The 15,555-nt window shown below is 50.2% G+C and overlaps 7 protein-coding genes across 7 annotated transcripts; 3 read left to right on the top strand and 4 right to left on the bottom strand.

Annotated features, from left to right (window-relative positions):
* The first annotated feature begins 8 nt into the window (after nucleotides 1–8).
* PV06_03315 (uncharacterized protein) lies at nucleotides 9–5,213 on the top strand. The gene is made up of 2 exons (XM_016404087.1): nucleotides 9–899; nucleotides 946–5,213. The coding sequence occupies exons 1-2, from the start codon at nucleotides 661–663 to the stop codon at nucleotides 4,883–4,885; spliced, it is 4,179 nt and encodes a 1,392-aa protein (XP_016265092.1). The 5' UTR covers nucleotides 9–660; the 3' UTR covers nucleotides 4,886–5,213.
* On the bottom strand, nucleotides 5,190–6,699 carry PV06_03314 (uncharacterized protein). The gene is made up of 3 exons (XM_016404086.1): nucleotides 6,565–6,699; nucleotides 6,150–6,396; nucleotides 5,190–6,051 (listed from the first exon to the last, which is right to left on the bottom strand). Exons 1-3 carry the CDS (start codon nucleotides 6,628–6,630, stop codon nucleotides 5,888–5,890), a joined length of 477 nt encoding a protein of 158 aa, XP_016265091.1. The 5' UTR covers nucleotides 6,631–6,699; the 3' UTR covers nucleotides 5,190–5,887.
* A 211-nt stretch (nucleotides 6,700–6,910) lies between these two features.
* On the top strand, nucleotides 6,911–8,334 carry PV06_03313 (40S ribosomal protein S9). The gene is made up of 4 exons (XM_016404085.1): nucleotides 6,911–7,060; nucleotides 7,201–7,219; nucleotides 7,316–7,414; nucleotides 7,549–8,334. Exons 1-4 carry the CDS (start codon nucleotides 7,015–7,017, stop codon nucleotides 7,964–7,966), a joined length of 582 nt encoding a protein of 193 aa, XP_016265090.1. The 5' UTR covers nucleotides 6,911–7,014; the 3' UTR covers nucleotides 7,967–8,334.
* Nucleotides 8,284–9,696, bottom strand: PV06_03312 (uncharacterized protein). Its single transcript, XM_016404084.1, has one exon. The coding sequence runs from the start codon at nucleotides 9,593–9,595 to the stop codon at nucleotides 8,636–8,638; it is 960 nt and encodes a 319-aa protein (XP_016265089.1). The 5' UTR covers nucleotides 9,596–9,696; the 3' UTR covers nucleotides 8,284–8,635.
* Nucleotides 9,697–10,089: 393 nt separating this feature from the next.
* Nucleotides 10,090–11,366, bottom strand: PV06_03311 (uncharacterized protein; the record flags this gene model as incomplete). The annotated part of the gene is made up of 3 exons (XM_016404083.1): nucleotides 10,090–10,129; nucleotides 10,181–11,131; nucleotides 11,188–11,366. The coding sequence occupies 3 exons, from the start codon at nucleotides 11,364–11,366 to the stop codon at nucleotides 10,090–10,092; spliced, it is 1,170 nt and encodes a 389-aa protein (XP_016265088.1).
* A 527-nt stretch (nucleotides 11,367–11,893) lies between these two features.
* PV06_03310 (uncharacterized protein) lies at nucleotides 11,894–12,988 on the bottom strand (the record flags this gene model as incomplete). The annotated part of the gene is made up of 1 exon (XM_016404082.1): nucleotides 11,894–12,988. One exon carries the CDS (start codon nucleotides 12,986–12,988, stop codon nucleotides 11,894–11,896), a length of 1,095 nt encoding a protein of 364 aa, XP_016265087.1.
* A 314-nt stretch (nucleotides 12,989–13,302) lies between these two features.
* PV06_03309 (uncharacterized protein) lies at nucleotides 13,303–15,135 on the top strand. The gene is made up of 4 exons (XM_016404081.1): nucleotides 13,303–13,586; nucleotides 13,646–14,107; nucleotides 14,158–14,475; nucleotides 14,534–15,135. Exons 1-4 carry the CDS (start codon nucleotides 13,473–13,475, stop codon nucleotides 15,053–15,055), a joined length of 1,416 nt encoding a protein of 471 aa, XP_016265086.1. The 5' UTR covers nucleotides 13,303–13,472; the 3' UTR covers nucleotides 15,056–15,135.
* The last annotated feature ends 420 nt before the right edge of the window (nucleotides 15,136–15,555 follow it).

Raw genomic sequence — 15,555 nt, 5'->3', positions numbered from 1 at the left:
AAATCTCTCGTTATTCCTCAATCCGATGGTGGCCTTGAGTCTTGACTCAAAGACATGCCAGCCGTCAATTTGGCCCAAGACGGCAACTTCGACGAAGTCACTTGCCTGCTTCTCTTCTTCAATGTGCCATGCATCCGTTTGCTCTGACAATTAATCCTCACCTTGGAAGACAGTCACTCTTTGTTTTATCTTCTATTAAACAAATAATCAGCAGCCCCTACTAAACAAATATTCAGCAGCGCATCATCAGGGTCCAAACATTGATCTGGGAACACAACATAAGGCGTACACGTTGAGCCTGAATTTATCACACCGCATTCTTCTCCTTTCAATCTACATCTCGCTAGATACTTCCCCGACTTATCTTCTTACCGCAATCTCCTGTGAGATGGTGACTTGAATTTGAGAGAGAAATGCGCTTGACGTCCCACGCGGCCTTCGATTTCACTGCCTTTCCCTTCGCTCACTCAACAGTGGAATTGAAACATTATCAACGTCAATACGCTCATTCTTTTGTCACGTCCTCTTGACTCTGGCCTGTCTTCACTCCCTCGATGCAAAACCGGTGTCATTTAAGTGCCGGTTCATCCTACTTCCTCCGTTTTTTTGTGTCCTCACGGTATGGCAGCAGGAAACTGAGCCTCGAGTTTGGTCCTCAAAATGCGACCACAACATCGAACATACAGGAGATCCGAGTTTGTCCAGCCCCCTACAAGAGATGCTGGTGCTGAAGAATGGAGACACGCACCCTCTGTCAGATGTAGGCTGAGACGCTTGCCGAGAGGTACGACGACGCTTCAGATCCACAAGAATCTTCGGCGTTATGGCAATGTTGAATTCATCCGCATCGATGAAACACGACAAGGAGAATCTTCCAGGTCTGCGTTGGTAACGTTCAAGTAAGAACTCCCATTCAGAAGAGGCAAACGTCACTGACTATCCAAGGCCTCCCCCTGAACGTGCACCGTGGAAATCTGGCCTAGCTCGAATCCCGTTTGTCGTTGACCCGCGATGTAAAGATTCAAGTCCTACTGTCGAGGTTTTTGGCCCTGTCGAAGGACCATCCACGCAGACAATTGACTCTCCAGTCCGACCAGGTGTTAAGTATCCTACTGAAATCACTCTTCAGGCTGAGAGCATTGACTTCGGCTATCTTGAGCATCCAACGTCCATGATTGTCAAGGCCACAAGACAGAGCTCGGGCCCAGATGCTGTAAGAATTCAGCTAAATCTTCAAAAGCTCGAAATGCAGGTTCACTTTCCTGTCAATTTGAGGTCGAAAGGCTCATTTACTATGCGATCCTATCGTTTCATGGTAGCGTTGGACGACAAACTCTCTCTCTGTGAAGCCCCATCAACAACTTCGACTTCTTTGATCTTACACCTTGCACAACAACCCCTGTACTCGCGACAGTCAAGAGAAGCAATTGCAATGAGCCATTCCGACGACTCTCTCAAATGGCTTCAGGATGACACGTGGTTCCGCCAGACGGACATCGTCCACGATAAAGAGACATATTCTGTCATAGACAGCAGCCCTGTTTCGGCGATGAAATTGCACAACAGTATCAACATTGCGAGATGGACAACATTCCGTGTCAGTATCAAATCGACACCAGAGAGCTCAACGCGTCCACCACTGCTGCAGCAATTCCTCAAGGCTCTGCAGGACTTCAATGTTCCTGTTCGGCACAACCCTGACCTCAAAGTGTCTCATGACCCTAACTACTTGGCGCCTATCTGGGATTTACTCAATGCTAGAAATACTTCTCTATCTCTGGTCGAGGAGTTAGCGACAATCTATCTCCCATTCGAGGTCCGTTATCAACTCGAAGTCTGTTTGTCAAATGGCTGGCTGAATGAGTATACTCTGCACGAAGAGTTCCTGCAACGCTTGGCAGCTCTGCCATTGCATCGAGCCAAACAAACGTTGATTCACGTCGATACTTATCAACAACGAGTGTACAACCCAATGGACATCTTCACCGACCTTAGATACTCAAAGCCTGTCAGAGCACGGCCACTTCCGCCTAATTGTGTTGAGCTACATCATGCAACGGTGACGGCAACGGGGATCCTTTTTCATACACCTTCTGTGGAAGTCACAAATCGTATCGTTCGAAAGTACCTACGACAGAGTGACAGATTTCTTCGAATTCGCTTCGAAGATGACGTCTATCGTGGCCAATCACGTTTGTACCCCATGACGACCGGGAAAATGAAGTTGATATTTGAAAAGGTTCGACGAACACTCAAACATGGCATTGTTCTTGGGGACCGTCATTATCAATTTCTAGCTTGGGGTAACTCTCAGCTAAGAGACCATGGTGCCTATTTCTTTGCATCCATCAATGGTACCACGGCGGACACAATTCGCTCAGACATGGGAGTCTTCGAGCGTGAAAAGGTGGTTGCAAAGCGCGCTGCTCGCATGGGTCAATGTTTTTCCACCACCAGAGCGGTATCTGTCATGGGCAACGGGAAGTGGAAGAAACACCCCATTCCAGACATCTTTAATGAAGGGTATAACTTCTCTGATGGAGTGGGCAAGATCTCACTGTTAGCCGCACAACTGGTTCATTTCAATCTCAAGCTGAAAGGCCATGTTCCGTCAGCCTTTCAGTTTCGTATGGGTGGCTGCAAGGGAGTACTTGCCGTGGACCCGGAGCTACCTGGTGTGGACATCAAGATCCGACCAAGTCAATACAAGTTCGATAGTGCATCAGATGAACTTGAAATCATTCGGGTGTCCGAATTCTGGCAACCGTACCTGAATCGTCAACTTATTCTGGTACTGTCTCACTTAGGTGTACCAGATGCCGTCTTTCTGCACAAACAGGAGGAATGCATCCAAATTTTGGACCGGGCGTTGACAGATGATGACAGCGCTCTACACGCGCTGCGCGACACTGTTGACCCGAATCTAATGACGCTTAGCATCGCTTCTATGGTTGAGGCTGGCTTCCGACAAAGCCAGGATCCTTTTGTTACCTCACTGCTACGACTTTACAGAGCATGGAGCCTCAAATATCTCAAAGAGAAGGCAAAAATTCCCGTCAAACAAGGAGCGTTCGTGCTGGGCGTGGTAGATGAGACTGGGAGTCTTCGAGGATATACAAAAAGTGAGGAACCGCGCTACTCACATGACCGAAGCCATTCTAATCTACCCGAAATATTCATCCAATACACCGATCAACATACAGGGGAGCCCCGGATCGTCGAAGGTGTGTGCATCATCGCCCGCAACCCTTCCTTACATCGGGGAGATATTCGAGTCGTGAGAGCGGTGAACGAAAAGAAACTTCTTCATATGAGGGACGTCCTGGTTATGCCAAGTACTGGTGACCGCGATCTACCCAGCATGTGCTCTGGTGGTGATCTAGATGGAGATGACTTTGTGGTTATTTGGGACCCAGATCTTATTCCAACCGAATGGAATGCGAAGCCCTTTCATTACGATGCTCCGAGCCCTCGCACGAAGGATACGATATCCACAGACGACATCATCGACTTTTTCTGCGATTACATGCAGAATGATTACCTTGGTAGAATCGCCCACGCTCATCTTGCAGCTGCTGATTACCTTGACGACGGTATCCAAAGTGACCAGTGTTTGGAGCTTGTGAGACTTCATTCCATGGCGGTTGACTATCCGAAAACTGGCGTACCGGCTGTAATGCAGCGAGGCTTGGAACGCACCAAGTTTCCGCATTTCATGGAAAAGAAGAGATCCGGAGAGTACAAGTCTCACAAAATTCTAGGCCAGTTATATGATGCCGTCGAAAGAGTCAAGTTTGAACCAAATTTGGCGGGTGCATTCGATCAGCGCATCCTCTGTCACAAAACACCCCCTCAAGAAATCATGGATCTCGTGCGGCGACTCAAGAGAGAGTATGATGACAGCATGCGTCGCATTATGGCACAACATCAGATTGGTACGGAATTCGAAGTCTGGTCGACCTTCGTTATGCACCATAGCAAATCTGCCGGAGATTTCAAGTTTCATGAGGAGATTGGAGAGCACTCCAAGAACTTGAAGCAACAGTACTATGACGCCTTTGTTGCTGAGGCAAAAGGTCCTGAGTTCGAGAAACTGGTGCCCTTTGCGTTAGCAGCGTACCGCATTGCAAGAGACCAGCTACAGGACTACCTCGGAAGCAGAGAAAGTTTCGAAGAAGAAGACTTTGTCGCAACCCCGGCTGAAGTACCCTTCATCAGCTTCCCATGGGTACTACAGGACGTCTTGGGCAAGATTGCTAGGAGCACTGTTCTTGATATGTTTGCAACTGAAGTTGCCCGAGACGAACCCCTGAACGAACACACGCAGCAGCTGAAGGCTGTCATGGACAATTTCAACACTGGTTGGCATGATATTGGAGAATATCTTCCAGATCCTTTCGTGCCCCTGATTCCGACCAAGATTGAATCGCAAGAGCCAAATCAGGCAGGAAGCGAACAATCAGGAGCAACATTAGCCCTGACATCCGACGAAGAGATGATCAGCTTGTCGGGCATTCCAACTTCGGCTTCGAACACGTTCAGAAACCTTGAGCGATTCGCATTGTACACTTCAGACCCAAAACTACAAGAAAAGTCAATCTCTGAACAAAGCTCAGTAGACTTATCAATGCCGACTTCTACAACTTCGACCATGGAGAGTGCTGAGGTGAGCGAAGATGACGTCGATCCAACCACTTCAGAACTTTCCCTGGACATCTTGAGTAAAAATGCTGGAACGATGGCCCCGGATCGTTGCTCTGCGCAGCCGGAACCCGCGGGTCCTGCAACTGAGCAACAAGTCTTTAAAGACCCGACTTTGATGTCCAAGGATGAGCTGATTGCTTTCGGAATGGCCGATGACGAAGAAGAAGATTTCACCTTCTAAACAGAGTGCAGGAGACGTCGGCGACGACCACTCAGAACAATCCTCCAATTTTTACGACCGTGGCAGGTTCCGTTGTGGTCTACAAGGGCCGGGTTGTGTGCTACCATTGCGACGAGAGGCTAACCCCCCCGCAGAGCTATTCACTCAGGATTGATTTGGATAGCTCTTGATGTGCTACGATATGATTACTCTAGCGAGACGAATGAAATGGCAGGACACCATGGCATGAGCGCTGGAGTTCAGGACTTGAGACTGACCCTCTTCTTCAGTCAACGAAGGATTCTAGCAGTTGACAACAAGAAAGGTCTATATTAGAAAGAAATAAAAGATCTTGAAGTTCACCCCCAAACATACTGTTTCCAAGACGACGTAGCTTGCAAGGCACTTTTAGAGACTGGAGGAGCAATTCAAAGTGCCCAACTCTTTTACAATGCTGCGAGGTTTAGTAGAGCAGAAGTCGCAATGGCTCAAAAGGCAGAAGCACGAGTGATTTGAAATGCGCAGTTTCATCATCAGTTGTTGGAACTTCCTTTCGTATTTGACCGTGCCCATCTGGGACAAGACATGTTTATCTCAGCGTCCAAAGTTTTCTTGAAAGTTGTTTCACTCGCAATGACCAGCTGTAATCATTGCTCGATGAGTTCTTTGCCGATCCCGATATCCCTAGGGCCGATCCAGGAACACCGGGCCTGGCGAGGAACCACTGAGTTTTGACCAAGTCCGCTTTGTTTTCTTCCTTCAACAAGGGTTCCCCATTGGTGGCTTTCCTTTTTTTGTTGTTGTTCATTTTGTTTTCTTTGCCATTTGTCACCACTTGGACACGCGCACAGAGCAACACACCCTTGCCCTCCCCCGATTCCGATCCCCGTTCGTAATCACGCTTCTCGAGAGAAAAAGTAAAGAAACACTTCGCAATGCCATCCACACAAACAACCCCTTCCCAAAGTACTTTCGTCTAAGGGAAGGGTCGGTCGAAGCGACGAAAACCGCAACGTTCTTTGTTTAGATGTGGGTATCGTATGGTTGGGGAGCGAGGCTCTCGATCTCCTTCATGTCGACGGTGTGGGCTTTTCGGGGACCGACCGGCAGACGCTTGAGTTGGACAGACTCTCCCTTTTCCTTTGCTTCGCGACGACGTTGAGCGTTGGTCTTGACGCGGGTCAAGACTGTTTCATACACACACGCACACAAGTGTCAGTGAAAAATGTCCAAGGCTTCTTCGAGATGGACACATCTTTGGGCGTGTGCAAAAAAAGTGACTTACACTCTTCTCTCGATCTCGAGTGGGCAATGTGCTCGACACGGACGTTGACTCTCTTCTCCATGTACCGGTTGCCGACCTTCTTGTAGATGATGACCCCGACGGCCGACTTGGTGACGTTGTAGATGACGCCGGTCTTTCCGTGGTAGACCTTGTAGGGCATGCCCTTCTGGACGGCACCGTTGGCCTTGATGTCGACAATGTCACCGACACGGTACGTCTTCATGTACGTGCCGAGAGCGATCATGCCCTAGAAATTTTTGAGAAGAAATGTCAGTCTTTTCCATTCGTTCGGACATCAGTTGGTTCTCTTCCTGCGTCGGTTTATGTGTCCCTCTCTCTCTCTTTTCGTTTGCCCATCATCCATTCCCTCCTTTACATTGCAAAAAGACTTCGTGTTCGCGGGAAGATTGCGTACCTTTTGGCGAAAGTTGCGACTGAACGCATATCGCGTACCAGCCCGGAGACCTGCAGCGTGACCCATTGCGACGGATTAATTTATCGAGACTGGCAGGTTGGTGTGGGATGAGGGAAATGAAAAAGGTTGTCGTCGTTGTTGATCGTTGAATTGGAATTTCGTCGTTTGGCTTCTGGTGTGGTGTGCAATTCGGGGGGGCGCAGGACCAGAAAAGTGCCAAGACCGACCGTGATTGGAAGGGCACACACAATCTCACCAAAATCGATTTTTGTGTGTGCGTCTTGGCATTTTTGGGTCCCATCGACGCAAGCCCATCAATCGTTTCCGAGCGCACACCCACAAAACTGCGATTTTACCTTCTCATCCCACGACCACGACAATCTTTCGACAACAACAACAACTCGACAACTTCGTGACGAATCACTTGGTTGCGCAGGATCAATCGCAATCATGGCGCCACGATCTTACTCCAAGACCTACAAGGTCCCTCGTCGACGTAAGTTCAGCATCCCAAGCACCGCCCGCAATCGAGTAACCTGCGTCGTCGTCTGCTGTCACGATGGCGTGGGCGAAGGCGAAGGCGAAATCTGTTATTCAACCAGGCAGAGAACCAAGACTGACATTTTGTGCCTCCAGCATTCGAGTCGGCTCGTCTGTACGTTTTATATCCTGGCCACTGAGCATTAGCTTGACTGTGCTTCACGTCTGAGATATGTGTCTAACATTTGTGTGTGTGCGTCTCGGAATACAGAGACTCTGAATTGAAGATTGTCGGCGAATACGGTCTGCGCAACAAGCGTGAAGTCTGGCGTGTCCAGCTTACTCTGTCCAAGATCCGTCGTGCTGCTCGGTACGTGAAAAATTTACCACCACACACCCCTTTGGCCACAATGCGACATTTCGTGTTGCAAAAGATGCAGAAAATGAACAAGAAAGACGAAGAAGTGGACTAACATTCTCAATTTTTTTTTTCTCTCAATATAGTCAACTTCTCACCCTCGACGAAAAGGACCCCAAGCGTCTCTTCGAAGGCAACGCCCTCATTCGACGTCTCGTCCGCGTCGGCGTGCTCGACGAGTCCCGCATGAAGCTCGATTACGTGCTCGCCCTCAAGGTCGAGGACTTCTTGGAGCGCCGCCTCCAGACCTGCGTCTACAAGCTCGGCCTCGCCAAGTCCATCCACCACGCCCGCGTCCTGATCAAGCAGCGACACATCCGCGTCGGCAAGCAGATCGTCAACGTCCCCAGCTTCATCGTCCGCCTGGACAGCCAGAAGCACATCGACTTCGCCCTCACGAGTCCCTTTGGTGGAGGCCGCCCCGGCCGCGTTAGGAGAAAGAAGGCCAAGGCCGCCGAGTCCAAGGAGGAAGGTGACGACGAGGCCGCCGAGGACGAGGAATAGACGACGATGTCACGAGACCATCCGTCGTGGTCGGCTTTTGATACTACTGTGCCTTTCTGATCACACCCTCTGGTACCTGCCCCCCTTTTGCCGAGGGGTTGCCAGAAAGTGTGTGTGGATCATTATCACGATGGAAATAATGAGCCAAGGGTGACCACAGAAGAAGAACAAACCCGCAGACTACCAAGTATCTGCAAGGAAAAGTCATGTCACGTCGAGAAAGCAAGCGGGAAGGAGAACAATCAAACAGAAATGTGAAGATGCTTCTCATATTAGCAGTATCCTCAAACCACAAGCATTTCCAACTTGTTAGCTGAGGACAAATCAACTTGGTAGATACAAATTCAGAACATCTACTACCCAAGTAATCACGGCTGTTGTCCTTTTTCCCTTTTTCCCATAGTCGTACTGTTGGCTGCGTTTAGTACAGTAACTCTAAACCTGGTTGTCGAGATTCCCAAGTCTCTCTCTCTCTCGCTATCAGGTATCTTACAAAGCCATCCGTTCATTCTTGAAGGCCTCATTCGTCTTGGTACTCCGGTACTCCAATACCTAGTTGTCATTTCCAAATGCCTCGTACAGTGTCGTTATCAAGTCGTGTCGAATCCGTACCACATCAAATTCGTCCCATATCAATTACCCAAAAGCATACGAACTGATCGTGTCCAGCTACGCTTCCACATCCAACCCCAGGCCCTTCAGCACGACCTCTTGACTCCTGTACCACTTGCCCAACTCCTCGACCTCGTCCCTCCCACCGTTCTCTTTTCTCCGTTTCCCCTCCACGGCGAGCCTCACACTCTCGTTCCTCCTCCGATCCAGTTCCGTTAACTCGCGATCCACCTCTTCCAGTCTCGCGACTTTGCTCGGCACCTCCCTCTCCAACGCCCTGATCTGGTCTTCCACAGCCGCCATGCGGGAATTCCGTTCCTCGAGCGCCCTCCTGGTCTCGTCCAGGGACATGTTCATGCGCGGGTCACTCTCCCTCCGCTTCCCGTCCTCGCCTTGTCTCCGGGCCAACTCTCGCCTCAGCTCTTCCACCTCGTCCCTCAACCGTTCGACTTCTGGGCTTGCGCGGTCCAACTCCCCGATCTTGGTGTTGACGTCTTCGTAGACCCCGGCCAGCACCCTCGCCTGGGCCTCCATGTCCGCGACGAGCCCGTCGACGGTCTGTTTCTTGTCCTTCAACTCGACCTTCATCTCACCCAGACGGGCCTCGAGCGCGGCGTTTTCCTCGTGGCCCACCACGCTCGGCGGGTCTCCCACGATGCTCCGCAGGTATTTTTCTTTCGTGACTTGTTCGAGGTAACTGAAGCGAAGTTTGGAAAAGAGGTCCTTGTAGTGCGCCAGGTCGGCCGCGAGAGATGCCGGCGTCAGCTGCAGTGAGGAGGTGGAGGTGTCGGCCATGGTGTCTGCTGCTGCTGCTGCTGCCGCCGCCGCCGCCGAGGAAGAGGCATTGTGGTAAGAGGAAGAAGTGGACGCATCGGATCTGCGACCAGGCTCAAACTGAGATTGTGCTTGTGCTTGTGACGCGGTGATCGGTTCGGCCAGCGCGAGGATCGAGAGTGGTTGATCGGCTTGTTGGGCCCGGAGAGTCGAAAGCGTCGAGGCGTAATCGGGTGTCGACATTTTTTCGTAGATGTGAAGGTTCAAGCACACACAATACACATGAAAATCTGGAAAGGTGAGCGAGGTTTTGCTGGTGCTCGTGGTCGCGGTGGTGGTTCTTGGTATCGCGATGGGAGTTTCTAAACCAAATACTCTCGACAGGGAACAATGTAAATAAAGCGTCACGTGATCGTCAATTTGTTCTCTTCGGAGCGCAGGACGAGAACTACAGATCACAAAATCCGAGGTAGGGAAAGAAGCCAAGTGATGTTCATCATGAGATTTGATTGGTTTGTAATCGACTCTACAATTGATATACAATGTCTTCTGTTGTACATGATATGGGGCCGGAGAAGGGTATCAAGCGCCCTCATCCTGAAGTGCGCCAAAACCCAAGAGGAGACTTTTGTTGACATTAATGACACCACCACATGCAGCGTCTATCTTGACGCCGAGGTATTAAATGGTAGTAATTTGATACAATGTTCATCATAGGTAGGAGAGGAGATGTCGCATCACGATGTCGTTCCGAACAATCGCAGTATGATTTCGTACCTGAGTCGAATGTTAGCAATTGGTGTAACCAAAAAGCGGAAGAATACTCACGTTCCAAACATGATCGCAGCACTAGGCACAGCCCGGAGCAGATGCGGCGTCATTCCTCCATACAACCCGGCCATACCTTCCTCCTTCGCGACCAGTCTGAAGCACTGAACAAGTCCGGTGTACTTGACAGTCGCCTTCCCAGTTTCACTGATAACGGTTGGAGCCTGGCGTAATCTCGTGCGAACAACTTCGTGGGGATATGTGATCGCAGCAGCAACACCCTTGGCACCAGCGGCAGCAGTAAATTTCCCAGCCCATTCCTCTGTGTCGTCGAGCCACGTCCGCACATATCCTGGTGTGTTCAGACGTCTGGCCTCCCGTCTCGCCAGGGAAAGCTTTAATCGTTCGTAGAGTACCCATTGCAATGTGGACTCTGTCACCCCAAGATATGACGCCGAAAGACCTCGATAAAGGCCCCTTATGCCTTCGTGTCTGACGGTCTGTTTGATGCAATCCCAGCTATTCTTGTATTGCCTCCCACGGGTCGGGTCGTTGGTTGCATGGTTCTTGTCCAATTGTAGTCTCGTCTTGACAAGCCAGATGGGGTTGGTGGCCGTGCCTGTGGCAATTCCAGCAATGGCTGCCGCTGCAAGATGTACACTCCAGACATTCTCTCGTCCTTCTGGATTGAAGTAGTTATTTAAGATTCTCTTGCCATTTCCATAGACGTAGAAATTAATACTCCGCGCAGGAACGACACCGATCAAGTTTGCGCCTAAGCCGCGGAACAATGCTCGGAACCCTTCATGTTGGTGTATGGATCGTAATATTTGTACAGTTTCTGCAATGTGGAAGAAGGCGGATCGGGGGATGGAGGTTAGGGTAGTCTTTTGAGGATAACGGTGCTGCGCATGTAGTGTTCGTAGTTGTGCCTGGTAGAAATCCGATTGTAGCCGTGTTTTTAGGACGTCAAGGGGCGATGTCAAAGCTGCTGCAGTCATACCACCAATTCTATCAACCCATCAGTCATATTCAAGGACCTTCACGTTGATGGAGAGGCGACTTACCCTCCCGCAACGAAATGGGCCCATGGCTTAGCCGCAGGCTTGCCTTTTGTCACCGACGTAGCATCGTCATCGTGGCCTGTTGGTACCACCTGCCCAATTTCTTGGGCCTGTGGTAATAGATTTTCTTCTCCTTTTCGTGTACCTGGAAAAGGCTTCGGAGTAACCGTCGAAAAGGTCATGAACGTTGCAGGGCCCGAAAATGCAAGGAGTGTAAAATTCTGTCGTGAGCAAAGCGTATGTAGATGAATTAGTGTACAACCTGAGAAGCGAATGAGAATGTAAAGTAATGAGGCGCGACGAAGCAAAACGTGGGTGATGAGAGAAACGAGGCAGTGAAATCTAGAATTTCCTCATAAAAAGCACAAGGCTAAAAATGCGACGTCGACAATGAACAAATGCGTGACACAGTCGGAGGTTTCGATTTGGAGAAGCCGGATTATGTAAGTATGCCACGTGATATACCACGTGACAAGGCTCCAGGCCACCGATCTTTCGTCTCGGTCTGAAGATGCTCCATGTGAGAGGTATGAGGAGCATGAGGCTCATGAATTCACTGTTGAGATACCTTGGACTCATACTCGTCACAATGTTGACTGACCTTTTTGTGCATTTTTGTCAGAATTGTCGAGGTTTCGTCCTGCCGAGGTGTCTCGGCCTCCCTAGGGCTTGACTTCAGGGTGCAATTCCACCGGAATCTCCTTACTCTTTACTCTGATAGTTCACACCGAGGAGTAGTTTCCGGTGGATTTTGTTCCGCTTCCCTTGCAAAGACAACTGGCTCGCGTCGGACGCGATTGACTTGCAGGTTGAAAACATCCAATCTTTGATATCCACCCACGACATCATGATATTGTTTTCCCTCAACACACTTGTTCAAGTCTAGCTCGGCTATCAGGACGCCTTCTTCGTTCTTCAAGCAAAGACCTTCGCCCGGGACATCAGTGGATGGCCAAACTATGCGTGATTTGATCAATTGGCCGTTGGGGTCGAGGAATTGGGTTGTTGCCTGCGGATAGCTAGATAGAATCTTGGTTGTCCATTCAGCATCAGAGGTCATCTCTGCAATGCCCTGGATGCACGCTTGGTCGAGCAGTCCGGCACTTTGTATCCCAAAACACTTGGCTTCAAAGCAGTGCGCCGCCGCTCTGATCGTGTTAGCATTCACGTTGTCATAGTTGCCGGTTCCAGGCGTAGTTTCTCCTTCTACAGGCAACCTTGTCGGCCAGATAGCTGGCCAGCTCGAAATATGGACTTGCTCCCCTTGTGCCATAAGAGCATATCTGGCCAAAGGATTGGTGTTTTCACCGCATACGAGAGCTCCAATCTTTCCCAACCGCGTGTCAGCAACTCGGAGACCATGGCCATCACCCGGAGACCAGGTCAGCTTCTCAAAAAAGGTCGGCATCAATTTGCGGTGATGAACGAGGATTTGACCATCATCTCCAATAATCAAGTTCGAGTTGAACAATGTTGCAGAGCTGTAGCGAACCTTCTCTGAGATGCCCAGGCTGACCACAACACGCGACTGCAAAGCGGCCTGCTGTATAGCCCTAATCTCCTCACCGTCAACATACACCGATTCCTCGGCCATGTACCGAAAGAAGGCATGGCCATTGGCAGGTGCAATTATTGACGACCAGTAAGGGAATCCGGGGATGGACGACTCGGGAAAGACGACGAGTTGGGCGGAATTCTGAGCAGCTTTCCTCATAAGCCCAATGGTCTTATCGGTGGTCTGTCTGGCTGAGCCGAAAACAGGTGCGAGATGACATGCAGCCGCCTTGAACCTTGGTAGAGCCATCGCCACTCGAGACCACCACCAACATTAGGATAGCCTTGTCGCAGAGAAGTAGCTGAGACAGACCTTAGCCGTAGGATAGCCAATCCAGCAGTAATTCGCCGGGCCACTCGTGGTCTGATATGGGCTGCGTCGGTGAGCATGGAGTGATGTACTCGGTCTGGGGTACCAACAATGCCCCATATTCGACGAGCCTTAGCCGTCAATCCACTTTAGGGTGTATTTTCAGGCTCTCGAGCAATCGGAAGCTCTGACTGTTGTTGACATCTTGGTCGAGTTACCGCCACCTCCAATTCAGTCTTCATGCCTCGGCAATTCGGAGATGTCTCTGCATCACCTTGGACCTTGAAAGGAGCTCACAACGTCTCGAACTCATCATCAACTCCATTATAACCATACTATAATTCATTTCCAGATCATATTGCCCCTGCTTGTTCATTCTTATCCCATCGTCTCCCCAGATTCTTCCTCCTCCTTTGACTCAAAAATGTCTGTTCCTTACCTCATCAACGGGCCCTCTGGGCACGTCCCGGCATCTGAAAGAATTCCCGTTATTGCTCGACCTTTTGTCAGTGAACGGGCGAAGAAGACATTGGATCTGGTAAGCATCAAGGAATGTCTCATGAGCTAGTCTGGTCGATCCTTACATTTCCAATTCAGGTTGAAAGATTTGTCGAGGAAGATTGTATTCCTGCCGATGATGTGTTCAAACAACAGATCGGCGAGGGCACCGTCGCTCGTTTTGATTCTCACCCTCAGATCATCGAAGATCTCAAAGCCAAAGCTAAGAGCCTTGGGCTATGGAACATGTTCCTACCTAAGAACCACTTCAAGGAGGGTGCTGGCTTCAGCAATCTTGAATATGGCTTGATGGCAGAGTACCTCGGCAAGAGTGTGACCGCCAGCGAAGCCACGAATTGTGCCGCTCCCGACACTGGCAACATGGAGGTCTTCGCCAAGTATGGTACCGAAGAACAGAAGAAGCAATGGCTTGGTCAGCTGTTAGATGGCAAGATCAGATCAGCATTTCTTATGACTGAGCCCCAGGTGGCCAGCAGTGACGCTACCAACATCGAACTCAACATGCGTAAAGACGGGGACTACTGGATTCTTAATGGACAGGTACGTTTGTCACTCCCAATGCACTCCCAACTTGTACTGACATCTACCAGAAATGGTGGTCTAGTGGTGCCGGTGACCGCCGCTGCAAGATTTACATCGTCATGGGCAAGTCGGATCCAAACAACAAAAATGTCCACAAGCAACAGTCGGTCATTCTGGTCCCCGCCGACACCCCAGGTATCACAATCCACCGCATGTTGTCAGTCATGGGCTTCGATGACGCACCACACGGTCATGGACACATCTCCTTCAACAACGTTCGTGTACACAAGAGCAATATGGTTCTCGGCGAGGGTCGAGGTTTTGAAGTCGTTCAGGGTCGTCTTGGGCCTGGCAGAATTCACCATGCCATGCGATCTGTTGGCGCTGTATGTTCTAAATTTCCCCTACTCCTTTAGCCCAGCGATACTAACAATGTATGAATAGGCGGAAAAGGCTTTGGAATACTTCCTTGCGCGCTTGAACGACCCGGCCAAGCGACCTTTCGGCAAACAACTCTCCGAACACGGCATCATGCTCGAACGCGTGGCAAAGTCACGTATCGAGATTGACTCCTCTCGTCTAGCTGTTCTCAACGCCGCCATCAAGATCGATCAGTCGAATGCCAAGGATGCGCTCAAGGAGATCTCAGAAGTCAAGGTGCAAGTGCCTGCGATGTTGTTGGACGTGCTCGACCGTGCGATCCAAGCATATGGAGGTGCTGGCGTGTCTCAAGATACACCCCTGGCCGGTATGTGGGCTAGTGGCCGGACGATGCGAATCGTGGATGGCCCCGATGAGGTGCACATGCTGCAATTGGGACGGAATGAGAACAAGCGCGGTGCCAACCTGTTGAAGAGGATCCAGGCCCAGAAGGAGAAGACGAAGGAGTTGTTGAAGAAGTACGGTTTGCAAGAGCAGGATGTCTTGCAGCTCAACAGAGTCAGCGGTGGGAAGTCGAAGTTGTAAATCATCTGCATGAAACATGGTGCAGTATCATCCACTAGCTGATGGAAATTGATGAGCCCATTACGTTTTTCTGAACTGGATCTTGCCTTGATTGTGAGTGGGTTGTCTCGTTCTTTTTTCCGATTCAGCTCGTCTGTGCGAACAATGCGGCCATGCTGTAGATCAAGATGATGTTTCTGAGGGAGCCTCGTCTTCCCTTACACGTGAACCAGACAACATTCTAACTCGCGGCACCCCAAATGTCGCGGATTTGCGCCGTCTGACGAGTCATCAACTGACAGGAATGTGTTGACCAACCCTGCAGATTCTTTCTGTTACTCTATACACATCGAACTGTGGAGTGTGACCGTAAAGGCCAATATGGCACCGAGTAATGTACAATGTTTAGCTACTGTTCTCTCGACGCTGATCATCAGAGCGGAATCCAAATAATGGTCAGACTGACAGGCTTTACTCATATAATATCTGGACGGATCGCCCTGGATCTGGACATCAGACGT

Source organism: Exophiala oligosperma (assembly GCF_000835515.1).
Source record: "Exophiala oligosperma strain CBS 72588 unplaced genomic scaffold supercont1.3, whole genome shotgun sequence".
Taxonomy (NCBI): Eukaryota; Fungi; Ascomycota; class Eurotiomycetes; order Chaetothyriales; family Herpotrichiellaceae; genus Exophiala; species Exophiala oligosperma.
This window is presented reverse-complemented; position numbering and strand designations above follow the sequence as displayed.